Source organism: Ascaphus truei, chromosome 15, assembly GCF_040206685.1.
Source record: "Ascaphus truei isolate aAscTru1 chromosome 15, aAscTru1.hap1, whole genome shotgun sequence".
Lineage (NCBI taxonomy): Eukaryota > Metazoa > Chordata > Amphibia > Anura > Ascaphidae > Ascaphus > Ascaphus truei.
In genome coordinates this window covers 28,742,592-28,763,274 of record NC_134497.1, presented here as the reverse complement: position 1 = coordinate 28,763,274, position 20,683 = coordinate 28,742,592, and the positions used below count along the sequence as shown (strand labels likewise).

Genomic DNA, 20,683 nt, shown 5'->3' with positions numbered 1-20,683 from the left:
GAGCAGGGGGGGGTTCTGTGTGAGGGAGCAGGGGAGGCTCTGTGTGAGGGAGCAGGGGGGGCTCTGTGTGAGGGAGCAGGGGGGGTTCTGTGTGAGGGAGCAGGGGGGGGTTCTGTGTGAGGGAGCAGGGGGGGCTCTGTGTGAGGGAGCAGGGGAAGGCACTTGTTATTAACTTGGAAAATAAAAGAAATGACAAAATCAGGACAATCTGCATTTCAAAGACAATACCCCAGCCCTCTGCAAGGGACTCAGAGAGAACAGGTAAGGCAGGTAGTTAAGGTGTGTGTATGTGTGCGTATAAATGTGCAGTGCTTTAGTTGTATTACAGCCTCAGGGGTTATGTCATATCCAGGTTACCTTCTTCATATCAACATTGGCCAAAAGGGAGGAACTGAAGCAGCTTTACTGATATATATCAAGGACCAGGAGGAGTATACACATCTACATGCAGCAGAAACTATCTTTCTCTAGCACAGTGCCTGGGAAATGTTACTGTCTTGTTTCTAATCTACACAGTATGTGACACGTGATCCGTTTTGGAGTCTAAAAACTACAACTCCCAAGATCCCCATCGTGTGAGCATGCGCAGTAGGACACAGAGCTGTGACCTGGATGTAGTCAGTGTCTCCACTTCCGGGAAAGAGAAGATGAAGAAATAAAGCGGTGCAGGAAGCACACAGGAGCCTTTTCTGTAAGTAAGTTACTTTGTATTCAAATCATCAGAGCAGGTATATGCAAACACGTGGCGTTTCAGGACAGGCACGTCCTCTTCTCAGATCATACATCTTACTGGACCCCCAAGCCCCCCAAAAACATCTAAAAAAATACCCCCACGCACCTTGAATACATATAAAAAAATACTCACACGAATATATATATAAAATACCCCTACGCACCCCGAATGCATATAAAAAAGACCCCCACGCCCCCGAATGCATATAAAAAGACCCCCACGCACCCCGAATACATAGAAAAGACCCCCACGCACCCCGAATGCATAGAAAAGACCCCCACGCACCCCAAATGCATGTAAAAAAGACCCCCACGCCCCTCGAATGCATGTAAAAAAGACACCCACGCCCCTCGAATGCATATTAAAAAAGACCCCCACGACCCTCGAATGCATATAAGAAAAAGACCCCCACGCCCCTCGAATGCATATAGAAGTATAAAAGACCCCCACGCCCCTCAAATGCATATAATAAAGACCCCCACGCCCCTCAAATGCATATAATAAAGACCCCCACGCCCCTCGAATGCATATAAAAAAAAGACCCCCACGCCGCTCGATTGCATATAAACAAAGACCCCCACGCACCTCGAATGCATATAAAAAAAAGACAGCCACGCCCCTCGAATGCATATAAAAAAAAGACCCCAACGCCCCTCGAATGCATATAAAAAAAGACCCCAACGCCCCTCGAATGCATATAAAAACAAAGACCCCCACGCCCCTCGAATGCATATAATAAAGACCCCCACGCCCCTCGAATGCATATAATAAAGACCCCCACGCCCCTCGAATGCATGTAAAAAAAAGACCTCCACGCCCCTCGAATGCATATAATAAAGACCCCCACGCTCCTCGAATGCATATAATAAAGACCCCCACGCTCCTCGAATGCATATAATAAAGACCCCCACGCCCCTCGAATGCATATGAAAAAGACCCCCACGCCCCTCGAATGCATATATTAAAGACCCCACGCCCCTCGAATGCATGTAAAAAAAAACCCCACGCCCCTCGAATGCATATAATAAAGACCCCCACGCTCCTCGGATGCATATAAAAAAAAGACCCCCACGCCCCTCGAATGCATATAATAAAGACCCCCACGCCCCTCGAATGCATATAAAAAAAAGACCCCACGCACCTCGAATGCATATAAAAAAAAGACCCCACGCCCCTCGAATGCATATAAAAAAAAGACCCCACGCACCTCGAATGCATATAAAAAAAGACCCCCACGCCCCTCGAATGCATATAAAAAAGACCCCCACGCCCCTCGAATGCATAAAAAAAGACCCCCACGCCCCTCGAATGCATATAAAAAAGACCCCCACGCCGCTCGAATGCATGTAAAAAAAAGACCTCCACGCCCCTCGAATGCATATAATAAAGACCCCCACGCTCCTCGAATGCATATAATAAAGACCCCCACGCTCCTCGAATGCATATAATAAAGACCCCCACGCTCCTCTAATGCATATAATAAAGACCCCCACGCCCCTCGAATGCATATAAAAAAGACCCCCACGCCCCTCGAATGCATATAATAAAGACCCCACGCCCCTCGAATGCATGTAAAAAAAAACCCCACGCCCCTCGAATGCATATAATAAGGACCCCCACGCCCCTCGAATGCATATAAAAAAAAGACCCCCACGCCCCTCGAATGCATATAATAAAGACCCCCACGCCCCTCGAATGCATATAAAAAAAAGACCCCACGCACCTCGAATGCATATAAAAAAAAGACCCCCACGCCCCTCGAATGCATATAAAAAAAAGACCCCACGCACCTCGAATGCATATAAAAAAAGACCCCCACGCCCCTCGAATGCATAAAAAAAAGACCCCCACGCCCCTCGAATGCATAAAAAAAAGACCCCCACGCCCCTCGAATGCATATAAAAAAGACCCCCACGCCCCTCGAATGCATATAAAAAAGACCCCCACGCCCCTCGAATGCATATAAAAAAAAGACCCCCACGCCGCTAGATTGCATATAAACAAAGACCCCCACGCACCTCGAATGCATATAAAAAAAAGACAGCCACGCCCCTCGAATGCATATAAAAAAAAAGACCCCCACGCCCCTCGAATGCATATAAAAAAAGACCCCCACGCCCCTCGAATGCATATAAAAACAAAGACCCCCACGCCCCTCGAATGCATATAAAAACAAAGACCCCCACGCCCCTCGAATGCATATAAAAACAAAGACCCCCACGCCCCTCGAATGCATATAAAAAAGACCCCCACGCCCCTCGAATGCATATAAAAAAGACCCCCACGCCCCTCGAATGCATATAAAAAAGACCCCCACGCCCCTCGAATGCATGTAAAAAGACCCCCACGCCACCCGAATGCATATAAAAAGACCCCCACGCCCCTCGAATGCATATAATAAGGACCCCCACGCCCCTCGAATGCATATAAAAAAAAGACCCCCACGCCCCTCGAATGCATATAATAAAGACCCCCACGCCCCTCGAATGCATATAAAAAAAAGACCCCACGCACCTCGAATGCATATAAAAAAAAGACCCCCACGCCCCTCGAATGCATATAAAAAAAAGACCCCACGCACCTCGAATGCATATAAAAAAAGACCCCCACGCCCCTCGAATGCATAAAAAAAGACCCCCACGCCCCTCGAATGCATAAAAAAAAGACCCCCACGCCCCTCGAATGCATATAAAAAAGACCCCCACGCCCCTCGAATGCATATAAAAAAGACCCCCACGCCCCTCGAATGCATATAAAAAAAAGACCCCCACGCCGCTCGATTGCATATAAACAAAGACCCCCACGCACCTCGAATGCATATAAAAAAAAGACAGCCACGCCCCTCGAATGCATATAAAAAAAAAGACCCCCACGCCCCTCGAATGCATATAAAAAAAGACCCCCACGCCCCTCGAATGCATATAAAAACAAAGACCCCCACGCCCCTCGAATGCATATAAAAACAAAGACCCCCACGCCCCTCGAATGCATATAAAAACAAAGACCCCCACGCCCCTCGAATGCATATAAAAAAGACCCCCACGCCCCTCGAATGCATATAAAAAAGACCCCCACGCCCCTCGAATGCATGTAAAAAGACCCCCACGCCACCCGAATGCATATAAAAAAGACCCCTACGCCCCTCCAATGCATATAAAAAAGACCTCCACGCCGCCAAATACATATAAAATACCCCTACGCCCCCGAATACATGCACCCCGAATGCATATAAAAAAGACCCCCCCGAATGCATATAAAAAAGACCCCCACGCCCCTCGAATGCATATAAAAAAGACCCCCACGCCCCTCGAATGCATGTAAAAAGACCCCCACGCCACCCGAATGCATATAAAAAGACCCCTACGCCCCTCCAATGCATATAAAAAAGACCCCCACGCCGCCAAATACATATAAAATACCCCTACGCCCCCGAATACATGCACCCCGAATGCATATAAAAAAGACCCCCCCCCCCCGAATGCATATAAAAAAGACCCCCACGCCCCCCGAATGCATAGAAAAAATACCCCCACACCCCCTAATGCATAGAAAAGACCCCCACGCACCCCGAATGCATAGAAAAGACCCCCACGCACCCTGAATGCATAGAAAAGACCCCCACGCACCCCGAATGCATAGAAAAGACCCCCACGAACCCCGAATGCATATAAAAAGACCCCCACGCCCCCTGAATGCATATAAAACCCCCTCCCCCATGCCACCGAATGCATATAAAAAAATACCCCCACCTCCCCCCATGATCTTGGTTCATCCTGGCCCCCCCATGATCTCGGTTCATCCTGGCCCCCCCCTCATCTCGGCTCATCCTGGTCCCCCCATCATCTCGGCTCATCCTGGCCCCCCCATCATCTCGGCTCATCCTGGCCCCCCCATCATCTCGGCTCATCCTGGCCCCCCCATCATCTCGGCTCATCCTGGCCCCCCCATCATCTCGGCTCATCCTGGCCCCCCCATCATCTCGGCTCATCCTGGCCCCCCCATCATCTCGGCTCATCCTGGCCCCCCCATCATCTCGGCTCATCCTGGCCCCCCCATCATCTCGGCTCATCCTGGCCCCCCCATCATCTCGGCTCATCGTGGCCCCCCCATCATCTCGGCTCATCCTGGCCCCCCCATCATCTCGGCTCATCCTGGCCCCCCCATCATCTCGGCTCATCCTGGCCCCCCCATCATCTCGGCTCATCCTGGCCCCCCCATCATCTCGGCTCATCCTGGCCCCCCCATCATCTCGGCTCATCCTGGCCCCCCCATCATCTCGGCTCATCCTGGCCCCCCCATCATTTCGGCTCATCCTGGCCCCCCCATCATTTCGGCTCATCCTGGCCCCCCCATCATTTCGGCTCATCCTGGCCCCCCCATCACCTCGGCTCATCCTGGCCCCCCCATCACCTCGGCTCATCCTGGCCCCCCCATCACCTCGGCTCATCCTGCCCCCCCCATCATCTCAGCCTGCCCCTCCCCCCCAATTGTGTCCTTACCTTATTTCCATGCAGGTCGCAGACTTCTCTGGGCCGCCGGGATGTTGGCTCCGCCCCGCTGTCCTCTGATTTGCCGTCCGCTCCAATCAGGGACAGGCTGCCCAGACACACACAGTGCTCCTGACTGTTCCCGTCCGCAGCCCGCGCCCTGTCTCAGGAGCAGGCCAGCACTTCCAGCGGCGCTGCCCTCGTGCTTGCACTGCCAGCCCTCCGCCGTCGCGCTTGCGCTGCCAGTCCGCTGCCGCAAAAATGGTAATACCAGAAGCGTGTCTGGTATTACCTCAGATTTTAGACCGGACAGGCTTCGGAATTACCGGCCTGTCCAGTTGAAAACCGGACACCTGGCAACCCTACTAACTGTAATAACAAGTATATATACCCCTAGTGGTTACACAATCACCTGATACCCATCACCTTTGTTTACAGCCGGGCAGCCACTGCAGCCTCAGTACTTCCTGGATGATGTCTGCTGTCATCGCAGCATCATATGATGTCACGTAGCCAAGCACCTGGAAAACCAATAACAAAAGAGAGTCACACAGAGACAGCTCAGCACACTTGCAGAATTGTGGAGAAGTCAAATTGCATAAGATACACCAGGGGTGTGCAAACTTATTTTCATGCTCCCGACTGTCTCCTCTCCTCACCAGATCGCGCCCCCTCCCCCCGCACAGCCCCGGCGTCAAATGACGTTGCGGGGTCGTGTGACGTCAGGCAACATGACGTCACATGACCCCGCGGCGTCATTTTATGCCGGTTGCCATGAAGACACGTCGTTGGACCGAAGGTAAGTAAACCAGTTACACAGGCCTCACGCAATCCCCGGCCTTTATTTAAAATGCCTTTGGGGAAGCGCGGGGCCTCTGTAACACCCACGTCCCCCACTTAATAATAATAATTGAGTAGACTTAAGTGGGATAAACAGAATTGTAGAATCCATACCAGTCGTGGGCCTGAGTGACAGAGGTTTAAACCTGTGTCTCAGATATATCCACCTGCATATATCTGGATTAATAGTAGAGGCTGACCTAGTCACGGTAGATCAAGCTTATTAAGACTTTTAATTACCGGGATCAATGATTGAGCAAGCAGAGAGATAAAAATAAATTGCGTTTATTCACCTAACGAACGTACACAACTATGTTGCCCAAAAATACAGTAAAAAGACACACTTACTTTGGAAACTGGGAAAACAAAACTAATCTTTCCTAATTGCAAACACACAGCAACATATTCTAGGCTACTTCTCCTTCCTGTAGCCTCTTGCTGTTGAATTCTGGTCACTTATCCTCTGAGAGATTTAGACGATTTACTCAGAGCTGGAACTTCTCAAATGGGACTGAATCTCAGGTGAATCACACAAGGTGGAACTTATGGACTCATGAAAAACTTAGATGGATCTGATGAATCTTAGATGAATCTCACTCTGTCTGACTGCATAACTTTTTTAAAAACTCCCAAAAGTCCATCCTGTCAGTCTGCAACGAATCACTGTGTGGGAATTTTCTCCCTGGCCAATGGGCATGCTCCGCCAGTAACACAGGTAGGCTGGCAGAAGCTTCAGAACAGTGACTGAGCATGTGCAACAAAACTGTCATCTCGCCCCCACTGGCCACTTGCCACTTAGCATATGCCATCCTGTTTTCTTGCTGAATGCCGGGACCCTTTCTGAAAGGGACCCTTTTGATCTAAGGATATTGGGGCTTCAATTAGCACGGAAGGGCTAACACATTATTTGGTCCTTCCTGCTAACAAGAGGTTAACACCTTTGAATCCTGCTAAGCATTTCAAAGCCCAGGCTTAGTGCTGTAATATACAGCATGCGGCCGTGCGTTCCTATGCGAACGCGCGTGCACGTGCCGCATGCTTTTCCTGTATATAGTGTCAGGAGCTGCAGGTAATGTATATGTGTGTGTATGTGTGTGCATGGGTTGTGTGAGTGAAAGTGAAAGTAAGTCCTAAATAAGATCTTTTAAAGAAAAAAAAAAAAGTTTAATAAATATATATATTTTTTTTTTTGCAATCCTTGACTGACACACACACGCGAGCGCGAAAAGATGATTTTCCTCATATTCGCCGCTGTCTGTCGGGTCCCCTCTCCCTGCCAAGCGCGTGGCCTTGACAGGAGGGGGGGGGGGGGTTGGAGTTTTAAGCTCAAACAGACATTGTTACCTCATTAGACTGTGGCTCAAGCCCTTTTCCATAGTCCAGTTTTCAAATCAGCCCAGGGTATGTTATAAGCTAAGGTTGCTAATGGAACACATTCCTGCTACAACACTTTGTTACATCAACCCTACTTTCTGTTTAGTTCCACCAGAAGAAAACTCACCTTTGTGTCACTTGTGTCATCTTGTCAGAAACTTTTTAATTACAACAGTGTTTTTATTTATTTTTAAGTAATAAGAAAGTAGTCATTGGTGTGGCCTGTGGCTCCCATTCCAATTAAAAATGTGGGTACATACAAGTGAGCCATCGTATATACATTGCTCTCCATTAATTTCTGTTCTCAAAAACTGTAGAGAAGAAAGAAAAGACAAGTCACATTATTAACAACTTGTATCTTTTTTCAGCTCTTCCTTTATAAAATAGACATTACTTTGAGACCTCACTAACTGTCCCAATTTTAGATTTGTAAGTTGTGCGAGAAACGAGGAAGAACAGAACCTTGTGGCGTTGCAGTACCACAGGACAATCTACTACAGAACCTGCACAGACCTCCCCACACACACACAGCTCCTGGTCTGGTATGGAGATGAATATGGGAAAGAGCTTGGTATCAAGGGGGTACGCTGTGGAAAAGTAACGCGCCAGCACAAGGTAATCAGGTATATATGTGTTATGTGGTTTTTACATTTCTATTGTCTTATTTCTGATGTTAAATTACAAATAATGATAGATCTGCATACACCATTACGGGTCAACTAGAACTTAATATCACTAAACCTGTTTAAAACCAGAGACAGAACATGAAACACAGACAGAGCTGAGTGCTACATCCTGTGACACAAATACACAGTACAGTGCCTAAAGATATATATTTATATTTATAGATATATATTTCTCAAACCGTTGTATTCGTGTCTGTTTGTCCTGTGTCTCCCTGTGTCTAGGGGCAATCGCATTGGACCTTTGGCCCGTCACTCTGCCTCAGGCCAATGAGATGGCTCCCTTGGCCCGCCCGCCCGCCCCCGCACACCTCTCATTGGCCGGTGTGGTCTAACAGTGACACACACACACCAGCCGGCGCCACCTCCCGCCCAGGTAAGTAACTAAACCGCCGCCTTCCCTCCCAATGCACACCCCTGCCGCCGCCTCAAACCCCTGTGCCTCCCGCTGCCTCACACCCCTGTGTCTCCCCTCCCAGCGCACACCTCTACCGCCGGGGCCTCCAACCCCTGCGCCTCCCCTCCCAGCGCAAAACCCCTGTGCCTCCCCTCGCAGCGCAAAACCCCTGTGCCTCCCCTCCCAGCGCAAAACCCCTGTGCCTGCCTCTGCCCTCCCTTCCCGCATTGCCTCCAAGCTCACACCCCGGTCGTTAGTCAGCGGGGAACCGGCTGCACGGGAGCGAGCGCCCGGGACACAGCGGGGGAGCGGACAGCCGGCTGGGGGAGTGGCCACAACACACTGCCTCCCACCTCAGATCCGCATGGGAGCGGGCGGACGGGTGAGGGAGCGGACGACGCATGCACGCGCCCACCTCCCCTTCCCCCCCCCTCCACCTCCCCACTCCCCCCTTCCACCTCCCCACTCCCCCCCTTCACCTCCCCTCTCCCCCTTCACCTCCCCTCTCCCCCTTCACCTCCCCTCTCCCCCTTCACCTCCCCCCCTTCCCCCACCTCCCCCCCTCCCGTTCACCTCCCCTCCACTCTCCCCCTTCCCCCTTAACCTCCCCTCACCCTTCACCTCCCTTCCCCTCCCCCTTCCCCCCGTTCACCTCCCCTCCCCCCCTTCACCTCCCCCCCTTCACCTCCCCCCCTTCACCTCCCTACACCTCCCCTCCTTCATCTCCCCTCCCCCCCTTCACCTCCCCCCCCCCTTCACCTCCCCACCCCCCTTCACCTCCCCTCCCCCCCTCCACCTCCCCTCCCCCCCTCCACCTCCCCTCCCCCTTCACCTCCCCTCCCCCTTCACCTCCCCTCCCCCTTCACCTCCCCTCCCCCCCTTCACCTCCCCTCCCCCCCTTCACCTCCCCTCCCCCCTTCACCTTCCCCCCTTCACCTCCCCTTCCCCCCTTCACCTCCCCTTCCCCCTTCACCTCCACCCCCTTTCCTCTCCCCCCCTTCACCTCCCCTCCCCTCCTTCACCTCCCCTCCCCCCCTTCACCTCCCCTCCCCCCTTCACCTCCCCTCCCCCCCTTCACCTCCCCTCCCCCCTTCACCTCCCCCCCTTCCCCCCTTCACCTCCCCTTCCCCCTTCACCTCCCCTCCCCCCCTTCACCTCCCCTCCCCCCCTTCACCTCCACCCCCCTTCCTCTCCCCCCCCTTCACCTCCCCCCCTCACCTCCCCATCCCATTTAACCTCCACCCCCCTTCCTCTCCCCTCCCCCCCTTCACCTCCACCCCCCTTCCTCTCCCCTCCCCCCTTCACCTCCCCTCCCCCCCTTCACCTCCCCTCCCCCCCTTCACCTCCCCTCCCCCCTTCACCTCCACCCCCCCTTCACCTCCACCCCCCCTTCACCTCCCCTCCCCCCTTCACCTCCCCCCCTTCACCTCCCCCTTCCCCCTCCCCTCTTCCCCCCTCCCCCCCTTCCTCCCCTCCCCCCCTTCCTCCCCTCCCGCTCACACCCCTGCGCCACACAGCCGCCGCACGCATTGAACAGACACCCGCCACACCCGCCGCCTCTCACCCACCCCACACACTCGACACACATTTGCCGCCTCCCGCCACTACGCACCAACATCACTGACCAGCTGTCGCCTGCACTCGCCACACACCCGCTGCCTCACACCCTAGCAGGACCCCCACCCACAGCCAGCACTCACTACCCACGCGCCACCCGTACTGAACACCAACCCGCCGCCTCACACACGCTCACACCCTAGCAGGACACACGCCTCACATTTTTACATCACTTATGTCACCAAAATATACATTGTACTGTGGTGTGTTTACAATAAACCATTTTTATACAACATCGTATTACATTTTCTTCCATCTTTGTTTTCAACATTATTATCCAACCTTTCCAACAAATACTCAACCTATTGTTCCACGATTTTGAAATAATATATATATATATATATGTTGCGTCCCTGCCTTTATTTAAAGAAGCAGCCGCATCAGACCCTGGGAAGAATGGAAGAGTTTTGTTTGCTGTTCTCTGAACCTTCTTTTTATTAGGTATTCCACACTCAGGTGTACAACAACCAGTTCCCCCAGCGTGATGTCTCCATACAGAGAGTAGCCAGCAATATCTGCATTAGAAAGTTTGCATCCTTTCACTGAAGTTTCACAGACATCCTCCTATCATATAGCAGCAACAAGGAGTGCAGAAAAAGAACAACCTCCTATCACACAACAACGAGTGCAGCAGGCCACCAGGGAAAGAAACCCCCTCCCTTTTATTACTGGTTAATTTGGACCAAACCAAATTAGGTAAACCACACAGGGGAGTTGTCTCCCAAAAAACACACAATTAGCAAACATAATACACTTCACACAACATACAATTTTCTATAGCAAGCCCCAAAAACAGTACCTTTTACAAACATCCCATGCATGTCTTTACTCTGCAAAATAAATTACATTCATTATCACTTACTTTAATTCCCCCCCCATACCATGGTATAATCCACCCTAGATGGTATGCAGGAAGGAAACGCCCTTTTCCTTTTTAATAGAGACTGCCCATGGCTGTGTAACATCAAATTGTGTTTAACACCAACCAGACCTGTATTGTACTGACTGACCTCAGGACACCACATTAAAGGTTAGTAAAGTTTCAGATAAAGGAAACAAAAAAAAAAAAAAGATCGCTGGGCCCAGCAAAAAAAAGACAGAAACAGAAAGAAAGAGAGAAAAGTGGTGCACTTGATGCCAGAAAACAAACATGCATTTAACTTCTACAAAAGTGCAAGCAGTCACTGTGTGTGTGTGTGTGTGTGTGTGTGTGTGTGTGTGTGTGTGTGTGTGTGTGTGTGTGTGTGTGTGTGTGTGTGTGTGTGTGTGTGTTTTGAATAAAATGGTCTTTTAGTTTAACTCTTTGGCTGATTTGGAGGATGGCTCCTCCTGCCCAAGTTTGAAGCTCACCCCCACCCACTTTGAAATGGTTAAAAGCTCACTCCATCTCGCCTTCCACACTCATGGGAACTTGCAGACAGTTTGATTGTGACAAATCTAATACAGAGTGCTATTCCTGGTATTATACAGGTTAATAAGAGCTTCAATCAGACTTAGAACTATGCAACTAATTTTGACAGATTTATTATAAATCATTCTTCCTGGTAATGTACAGGTTATTAAGAATTTATATTAGTGTTAGGACCCTTGAGACGTGGTCTGCCTTGGAGTGGCTCAAGGGCTTACAACACTTTGGCCAAATAGTTAAACTAAAAGACCATTTTAATCAAAAGATACTTATATATATATATAATATATATATATATATTTCCATCACTATACACCAATAGGGACCACATAGTATCCACACACACTTTTAGTTGTGCTACTAACTCTCACATTTCCACACCCACCCACACCATTTATATCCACTCCCACTCCACACACACCTTTTGTAAAGCACTGTATATACTGTGGGCTCTCCATTCATTTTTATTCACACTGATACATATACACAATCTTTCATCACTTGCTTTCAGGAACCTTTTGACACCTCCAGCCATAAAACACATCCACACCAGGGGAAGGACCAGCACAGATAACATTCCAATAGACACTGTTTATAGTATAGCTTTTGCTTGCTTCATTCATTGTAACATCGCCGGAAGAAGAGATCAGTGTATCTCGAAAGCTCGCACAAATAAAAGCATTTCGTTAGCCACAGAACGGTATCATCTATTTATTTTTTGATTATTGAAGCTCGGCTAACACGGTACTGATACCTCTACATGTGTGTGTGTGTGTGTGTGTGTGTGTGTGTGTGTGTGTGTGTGTGTGTGTGTGTGTGTGTGTGTGTGTATATATATATATATATATATATATAGGCACTGTACTGTGTATTTGTGTCATAGGATATAGCACTGAGCTCTGTCTGTGTTTCATGTTCTTTCTCAGTAGCACTCCACTTTGACACTTATACGCATATATATTGTGGTTATTTTGGGGGTTCAATATGAGCTTGTAGGGGTTCTGTGTGTTTTATCACTAAACCTGACTTGAGTCAAATAGCCAGATACATCAAGCTGCTTTAACCAAAAATGCCATATTGACACCCATAAAAAAAGAGCGTTGTTACCGTGCAATGAATCAGCGTTGCAGCGTCAAAAATAAGGCACTTTTTAATTGGACCCGTTAAAAGCATCAGAACCGATACAAACCAGGCATAGTATTACATTTTCAAATAAAAACTGCCATACATCAAGTTCTGATATTTATTGAACGGCAGAAATACCGCAAATATTTTATCACCTGCTCCAGGCTGGCCTTAGCCCTGTCTTTACTATGTATATAATGGCCAATTTACTGTCCATTATATACACAGGCAAGATGAGCTAAACCAACATGGAATAGATCAGCGGTGCGCTGGATTTCTTTGGGGGGCGTGAGCGGTTGCAGAGGCCCCACGCTCTTCCCCCAAGGCATTTAAATTAATTGCCGGCGGTTCCCGTGAAGACTCTGTAACCTGCATACCGGGATTCAGTAGATTGTTGATAGTAGTTGTTGTGTCGCGTCACCATGGCAGCGGGGCCACGTGATGTCAAATGACGCCAGTAAAGAAGTAAGGGGGGCGCGAGTGCCTGGGGGAGCACAGAGGGTGGGCTCAGCTCAAAAAGTTTTCACTCCCCTGAAAATAGTTGTTAAAATACGTTTGTTCTTGGTTTGTCCCGAAGGCATAAACAAAACACTAAAGATCAGATAGATCAAATTCTGTTAATGTGGAGTTAATATCGCAGCCGGGAAATAATAAGCTAACGGGTGTTATTACTGGAATTTTAAGGTGGTGTATATCTAATTGTGGTAATAATTTACTGGGTGTGATATTTGGGCCAATCTCATGATATGGGAACTAAAGCGACCGTTAATAATGTGTTACATACCGCATTGGGTTAATATTTCTATCATACAGTAGCGACATACTTTATTAAAGTAAATGCCGGCGGCATGCCGGGATCTACCCCAGCTGCCGCCAGTAAAAAACGCGCGCCGCCGCGTTTCCCCCACGCACCCCCCCTCCACATCGCGCGCAATTACCCCCCCCTTCTGGACCCCGAACCTGGCTTCTGTCATGCCCCTCTGCTTCCCCGCACCCCCGCTTACCTTAATTTCATCTCCAGGGGTGTCGGGGAAGACGGGGAAGCCGGGCGCGCATGTGACTGTGACGTCACAGTGCGCCGCCACGCGCCGCGGCTACCCGCTTCCCAGCCGCATACAGCCAGCGGCTTTTGCTCGAATAAGAGCTGCCGCTGCTGTAGGCTTCTGTAATGTCTATTATTACAGAAACCTTTGATCAAAATAACATTAACCCTTTTCATGCTTGTGGTTCAAGATATACCACAGGCACCAAAGGGGTTAATACCTTATTTTTTATTACCTAACCCTGTTGACCCCATTAGTGGCCAGTAAAGCATTGCCATTCTAGTCGCTAAGGTAATTAATGGGTTAACCCCTCTCACCACCACTTCCTCCCCCCACGGGAAGCCTAACAACCCTCCCTGGGGCAACTACCGCCATCACCCACATCCCCTTCCTCCGCCTAATGACTAATGCCCAATATCCCTATTAGACAAATGTGGTTTTAAATATTAACAAAAAATAAATACGCGTGTAGCACTGTTTACCTCTCCCCCACCCCCTTCCCCCTGGGAGATTTACTCTTTTGCTACCGTGTGGGGCTGAGGCATACCTGTTGGGTTCAAGAGATCTGAGCTGATATGCGATGATAAGGAGATCAGGACAGGCTTTTGATGTAATCTTAGTTCGGTGTCAGCGCCTCCAGCTTCAGTGGGTATCCTGGAAGTTCCAGGAGCAGTTCCCTCTGAAGCACTCTCACACACCTTCTCACTGACTCAGTGTCACGGTGGACCAGAACTTATCAACACTTTTTCTATTTTTGGGAATCTCGATTGAACACGACAAGGGGGCAAAATAAATTGTGATTTATTTCCTTGCTAGACAAACACACGGCAGCTTTAGAATACACTTAATACAACTCTTACTGGGATGGGGAAACAAAATAGAATGTCCTTTGAAAGAAAGTGCAAGAAATGCAGTCTCTGTTTAAAGTCCACTTGGCTAGATCGCATGTTGCCGATCTAATAACTTTGCCAAATAAAGGAATTTCGTGGAAGTTCGTAGGAATTCGTTCAGTAGTCTCCAGGGCTAACGAATTCCGGCGTTTAGGGGTAAATTCTCTGTTGCGATGTAATTAACCCCTTGCGTCCTGGAACCGCTACCGCTGTACTTGAACGAAATCCTGTAGTCACATCATGAATCACATCTGGATCACACTGGGGATAGTCCGGTGGGCACAGTTATAGGGTACACTAGCCTATCCTTAACATGTATGCCCAATCCCCTCCGTGGGAACAGTAAACACACCAATCCCTGATTTGCCCATAGTTTGTAAAACTGCCATAAAAGGCTTTCCGGTCTGCAATGCGCATGTGCTCACTTGACACCCATGCAGTTTAGCATACCTGAAATACACCACTCTCCTGGCGACTCTGGGTCTTGGGTTTGGCTCCAAGGTGTGAATGTCTCATGCTGGGTGCCAGGATCTAGCACTCCGCAACACCTTGGATCTCTGAGGCTTTTCATCCCGGCATTTTCCCTAGACTTAGAGGCTCCCACTTAGCGGGACCTCTTTGAAATGCAGGAAGGAAAATACACTACAGCTCAGGCACCCTTAGCATATTTACATGCCAAAGGATTTCTTCCCGGGCTTACAGATAACAGTTCGTGCCTGTACATTTTAAATTCACAGTATTACACGCCTTATTAAAACATAATTTTCTGGGTGTACCACAACTGTAATTTTTATATGCATGTGAGTGTTTTATTTATTTACACCTGCACACCAAAAATCAGGGTGCTGGCTGCCTCCGTTCGCGAGTTAGCCCGCTTCATTGAAAAGCTTTCTTGTGGGAACAAGAGTTCCCTTTCCACCCACTACGAGTTGGGGTTAATCAGCCGGGTATAATACCTTTATTAAAGGCCTGATTAACCCCTCTCGCCACACTCAGTCCAGACACGTGTATAGTGAAAAAAGAGAAACACAAGAGCGCACCAAGATGAGAGATATAAAGTGTATTACCAACAAGATAAGATAGCAACCACTTACATGAATAAAAACTTTAATATTCCCCGATCTCAACGATAACTTCAATGGTGGGGCATCACATGAGGTGTGCAGGGGCAGTATCAGTCCTCAGAAATCAGTCCAGCGCGCTGGGGCTGTCTCCGTTGTGCTGTCAGACCTCCACGAGTGTAAGCGTGGCTGAAAGATCGTTGAGATCTCATCTTGGTGCGCTCTTGTGTTTCTCTTTTTTCTTGGTCATTTGGTATCGCCGTCGGAGTTTTCCGTTGGGATCCACTTTGGAGGTGAGGGAAGACACCTCGAATCGCAGGAGCAGCAAAAGAACAGAGGAATCAACATTCCACACCCTTAAAGAGCGCGGACTGAACTGTTTCTCACAGACACGTGTATAATAAAACAAGGGGATCTTTATTTGGCAGTCACTGCATGATGGTCTTGCAAGGGTTCAGAGAGTTCCAACCTCTGGATGATGCTTGACCCTGATAGTATGGGGTCATCTTCCAAGGTCAGCTGTTCCCTCAGCCATAAGGCTGGGGGTGGCCCCGCTCAACTCGCCATGGGAGAGACTCACAGCCCTCTGATTCCGTTCTCCTCAGAACTAGGAACAGGACTGATTAAATTTTGGCTCTGCCTCTTCATCAGGAAGCAGAAGGGACGGGCTCATGTTCTATACCTATCCCTTATAGGCTTACACAGGCCATGAGTCACTATCTTACTCCTGTCCATCAGGGAGGAGCACAAGGGTGGTCACAAGCCCACATAATTAACCTGTTAAAGCCTGCAGCTAGGAGGAACTTACATAACGGGGAAAGCCAGGTAGAAAGAGACATACCCTGTTACACACATTTAAAACAAAAAAGAAAATTCAAAATACATTTTACACACAAAACCATTGATTATCACTGTGGATAAGTAGGCCCTCTCAATGAGGGGCCCAGATATCCACATTGGCGATAAATGGTAACCCAGTAATAAATAAACACATCAACAATTTTAAAATACATTAATAACCTCCCTCGGTGGCTAACCGCTAAGGTAATGAAGGGATAGATGTACCATGTAATGAATGCCCTTTTTGAGTGCTGGAATGGCACCTTAAAGGGAGGGAATCACATTCCTTTTTTTGGAATCACATTCCATGATTTTGCATTGTTTTTGTATTTGCATTGTCCCCATCACCATTGTATATGTACAGTATATATGTTAAAATACAATAATTGTGCATTTGGTTCCTGATTTAACAATGGAGATTTAGAAGAAAGTTGGGTCATCCTATAACTATTAGAGACCTGGTACATGGTGCGGTAACTGGACCACCCGGTGAATGATATGTGAGCTTCTAATGAGACACATATTCTATTCATTTTACAAACATTTTTAAATTATAACTTCACAACTGATACTATCGACTTTCTATCTATCAAAGGATTTGAAAAGATTTCTGACAATTTAGTTGGTGTTTTGCAGCTAGTGAGATTTCCTTTGAAATCGTTAAATATTATGATCCACTTTAAATGTATGATCCACTACATCTACTCTCCCTGTCCTAATTAATGCTGCGCATGTTGTGCTAAACCCTTCATTTTTACAATGTACATCTACAGTTTACATTCACCCTGAAATTTTTATGATATGCCAACTTACCTCTCCTGCATGACCTTTTGTAAGACAGTTTGTGTAACAGTGACTTTTTTTGTCTAGTCTAGTACAAAGACAAGCACCAATAATCCACCCATGCCAACACTGCAAGGTTCCTTTCAGCAGTCAGGATTACCTCTTCAAATATCTGAAGTTCAAACACCCAAATGAGAATATGGAAAAGATGAGGACAGAACAATCTTCAACATTCCAATAAATATGACAGAAAATGCATCTTTCAACCAGTCAAGGCAATTAATAAACAATGTAACTGCTTCTCATTCCAAAAGAGATATATTGGCAGCTGCCACCGGAAAAGATCTTGGAGAAAGTGGGAAGAGTCTGACTTTGTTATCAGACCTGAGCACACAGACCAGGGAGAGACCACATGTATGTGGGGAATGTGGGAAGGGATTTAGTTGGTTATCCAGCCTGGACACACACAAGAGGACACACACAGGGGAGAGACCGTATGTATGTGGGGAATGTGGAAAGGGATTTAGTCGGTCGTCCATCCTGAACACACACAAGAGGACACACACAGGGGAGAGACCACATATATGTGGGGAATGTGGGAAGGGATTTAGTGCCTTATCCAGCCTGAACACACACAAGAGGACACACACAGGGGAGAGACCGTATGTATGTGGGGAATGTGGGAAGGGATTTAGTACTTTATCCAGCCTGAACACACACAAGAGGACACACACAGGGGAGAGACCGCATGTATGTGGGGAATGTGGGAAGGGATTTAGTCATTTATCCCACCTGAACACACACAAGAGGACACACACAGGGGAGAGACCGCATGTATGTGGGGAATGTGGGAAGGGATTTAGTAACTTATCCATCCTGAACTCACACAAGAGGACACACACAGGGGAGAGACTGTATGTATGTGGGGAATGTGGGAAGGGATTTAGTCGGTTATTCAGCCTGAACACACACAAGAGGACACACACAGGGGAGAGACCGCATGTATGTGGGGAATGTGGGAAGGGATTTAGTCGGTTATCCATCCTGAACACACACAAGAGGACACACACAGGGGAGAGACCGCATGTATGTGGGGAATGTGGGAAGGGATTTAGTGCCTTATCCAGCCTGGACACACACAAGAGGACACACACAGGGGAGAGACCTCATGTATGTGGGGAATGTGGGAAGGGATTTAGTAACTTATCCATCCTGAACACACACAAGAGGACACACACAGGGGAGAGACCGCATGTATGTGGGGAATGTGGGAAGGGATTTAGTGCCTTTTCCAGCCTGATCATACACAAAAGGACACACACAGGGGAGAGACCGCATGTATGTGGGGAATGTGGGAAGGGATTTAGTGACTTATCTAGCCTTAACACACACACGAGGACACACACAGGGGAGAGACCGTATGTATGTGGGGAATGTGGGAAGGGATTTAGTGTGTCATCCAGCTTGGACATACACAAGAGGACACACACAGGGGAGAGACCATATGTATGTGGGGAATGTGGAAAGCGATTTATTCAGTTATACAGCCTGGATACACACAAAAGGTTACACACAGGGGAGAGACCATATGTGTGTGGGGAATGTGGGAAGGGATTTCGTGTGTCATCCAGCCTGAACATACACACAAGGACACACACAGGGGAGAGACCCCATGCATGTGGGGAATGTGGGAAGGGATTTAGTGACTTAGCCAGCCTAAGGACACACAAGAGGACACACACAGGGGTTAGACCGTATGTATGTGGGGAATGTGGGAAGGGATTTAGTGACTTATCCAGCCTGAGGAGACACAAGAGGACACACACAGGGGAGAGACCGCATATATGTGGGGAATGTGGGAAGGGATTTAGTCAGTTATCCCGCCTGATCATACACAAAAGGACACACACAGGAGAGAGACCGCATGTATGTGGGGAATGTGGGAAGGGATTTAGTGAGTTATCTAGCCTGAACACACACAAGAGGACACACACAGGGGAGAGACCGCATGTATGTGGGGAATGTGGGAAGGGATTTAGTGAGTTATCCAGCCTGAAGACACACAAGAGGACACACACAGGGGAGAGACCGCATGTATGTGGGGAATGTGGGAAGGGATTTAGTGACTTATCCAGCCTGAGGACACACAAGAGGACACACACAGGGGAGAGACCGCATGTATGTGGGGAATGTGGGAAAGGATTTAGTCGGTTATCCCAACTGAACATACACAAAAGGACACACACAGGGGAGAGACCGCATGTATGTGAGGAATGTGGGAAAGGATTTAGTCGGTTATCCCACCTGAACATACACAAAAGGACACACACAGGGGAGAGACCACATGTATGTGGGGAATGTGGGAAGGGATTTATTGACTTATCCAACATGATGAAACACAAGAGGACACACACAGGGGAGAGACCGCATGTATGTGGGGAGTGTGGGAAGGGATTTAGTCAGTTATCCAGCCTGAACACACACAGGAGGACACACACAGGGGAGAGACCTATCTCTAAAGACAGGCATGTTTAGGGATAACCAGCAACTAAGACGCTCACATATAAGTGCACATGTGTATCTGTGTTACGCTAAATCACAATGAAAAGTGACTAGTTTATGGTGCATAAAACAAGCATTTTAAAATGATATAAAGTTATAACATTTAAATGCAGGTTAATTGTATCATTCTTGTAGTTTTATTTAAAGAAATTTTTTCTTAATAATGTTTTATAGTTCCATGCTGTTGTCTAACAAAATGTGCGTTCCCCATTATGCTGAAGCGGTCTGTAGCCTCACTTAGCTGTGAATCTGAATAGTTTCGCCTCAACCAGTTTGCTGTCGGCATTAGGCTACAGACAGACCCTCCGCCAACAGCCACTTCTAATGTAAGTTTTATTACCGTTTTGGGTATGGGGTTAATTTAGGGGGTTTAGGGTAAGTGGTTGGGTTAGATGGTTTTAGGGTTAGGGATTAAGGTGTGTTCTTTTCTTGGGGTTGAGGAGGAGCGCAGGATAAGCTCGTGATATGTAAAAAATATAAATATATATAGTGCAGATGATAATTCACTGCTACAGAAAATATAAAAAACGTAAGAAATGAACTCACAAAAATCGTATTAAATCACTGCATGTCAGAGATCCTTCTCTCTCTGACTGGAGCCCTTTGTGTAACTGGAGTCTGTATACCTCTCAGTGAAGTGGATGATATGAAAATAAAGAAAACCACAAATAGTGCATATAGTATGAACTATACATATGTATTAAACACAGGTATTCAGGAAACTCACATTTTCCATAATAAAGATGGGTGGTGGAGAGAACCGCCGATAGAAGGTTGGTTAAGAAGTAGGCTGCTGCTCGGTGCTTCACTTTCCCCTCACAGTGTAGTTCCGTATCAGTC

General features: G+C 48.1%; 1 protein-coding gene across 8 annotated transcripts; it reads left to right on the top strand.

Moving 5' to 3' along the window:
- The first annotated feature begins 601 nt into the window (after positions 1-601).
- LOC142466742 (uncharacterized) lies at positions 602-19,951 on the top strand. 8 transcript variants are annotated; one of them, XM_075572095.1, is made up of 4 exons: positions 602-691; positions 5,659-6,775; positions 7,860-8,049; positions 17,369-19,951. In XM_075572095.1, exon 4 carries the CDS (start codon positions 17,525-17,527, stop codon positions 19,814-19,816), a length of 2,292 nt encoding a protein of 763 aa, XP_075428210.1. In that variant the 5' UTR covers positions 602-691; positions 5,659-6,775; positions 7,860-8,049; positions 17,369-17,524; the 3' UTR covers positions 19,817-19,951. The 8 variants fall into 8 exon arrangements, with proteins under 8 accessions (XP_075428210.1, XP_075428211.1, XP_075428214.1 ...); XM_075572097.1 differs by having other exon boundaries at positions 623-695; XM_075572102.1 differs by lacking the exon at positions 602-691 and adding an exon at positions 8,343-8,493 and having other exon boundaries at positions 5,213-6,775.
- Positions 19,952-20,683: the final 732 nt, after the last annotated feature.

Bases quoted from the DNA above. Each gene is read 5' to 3' on its own strand.
- LOC142466742 (XM_075572095.1), top strand. From the start codon at position 17,525: ATGACAGAAAATGCATCTTTCAACCAGTCAAGGCAATTAATAAACAAT.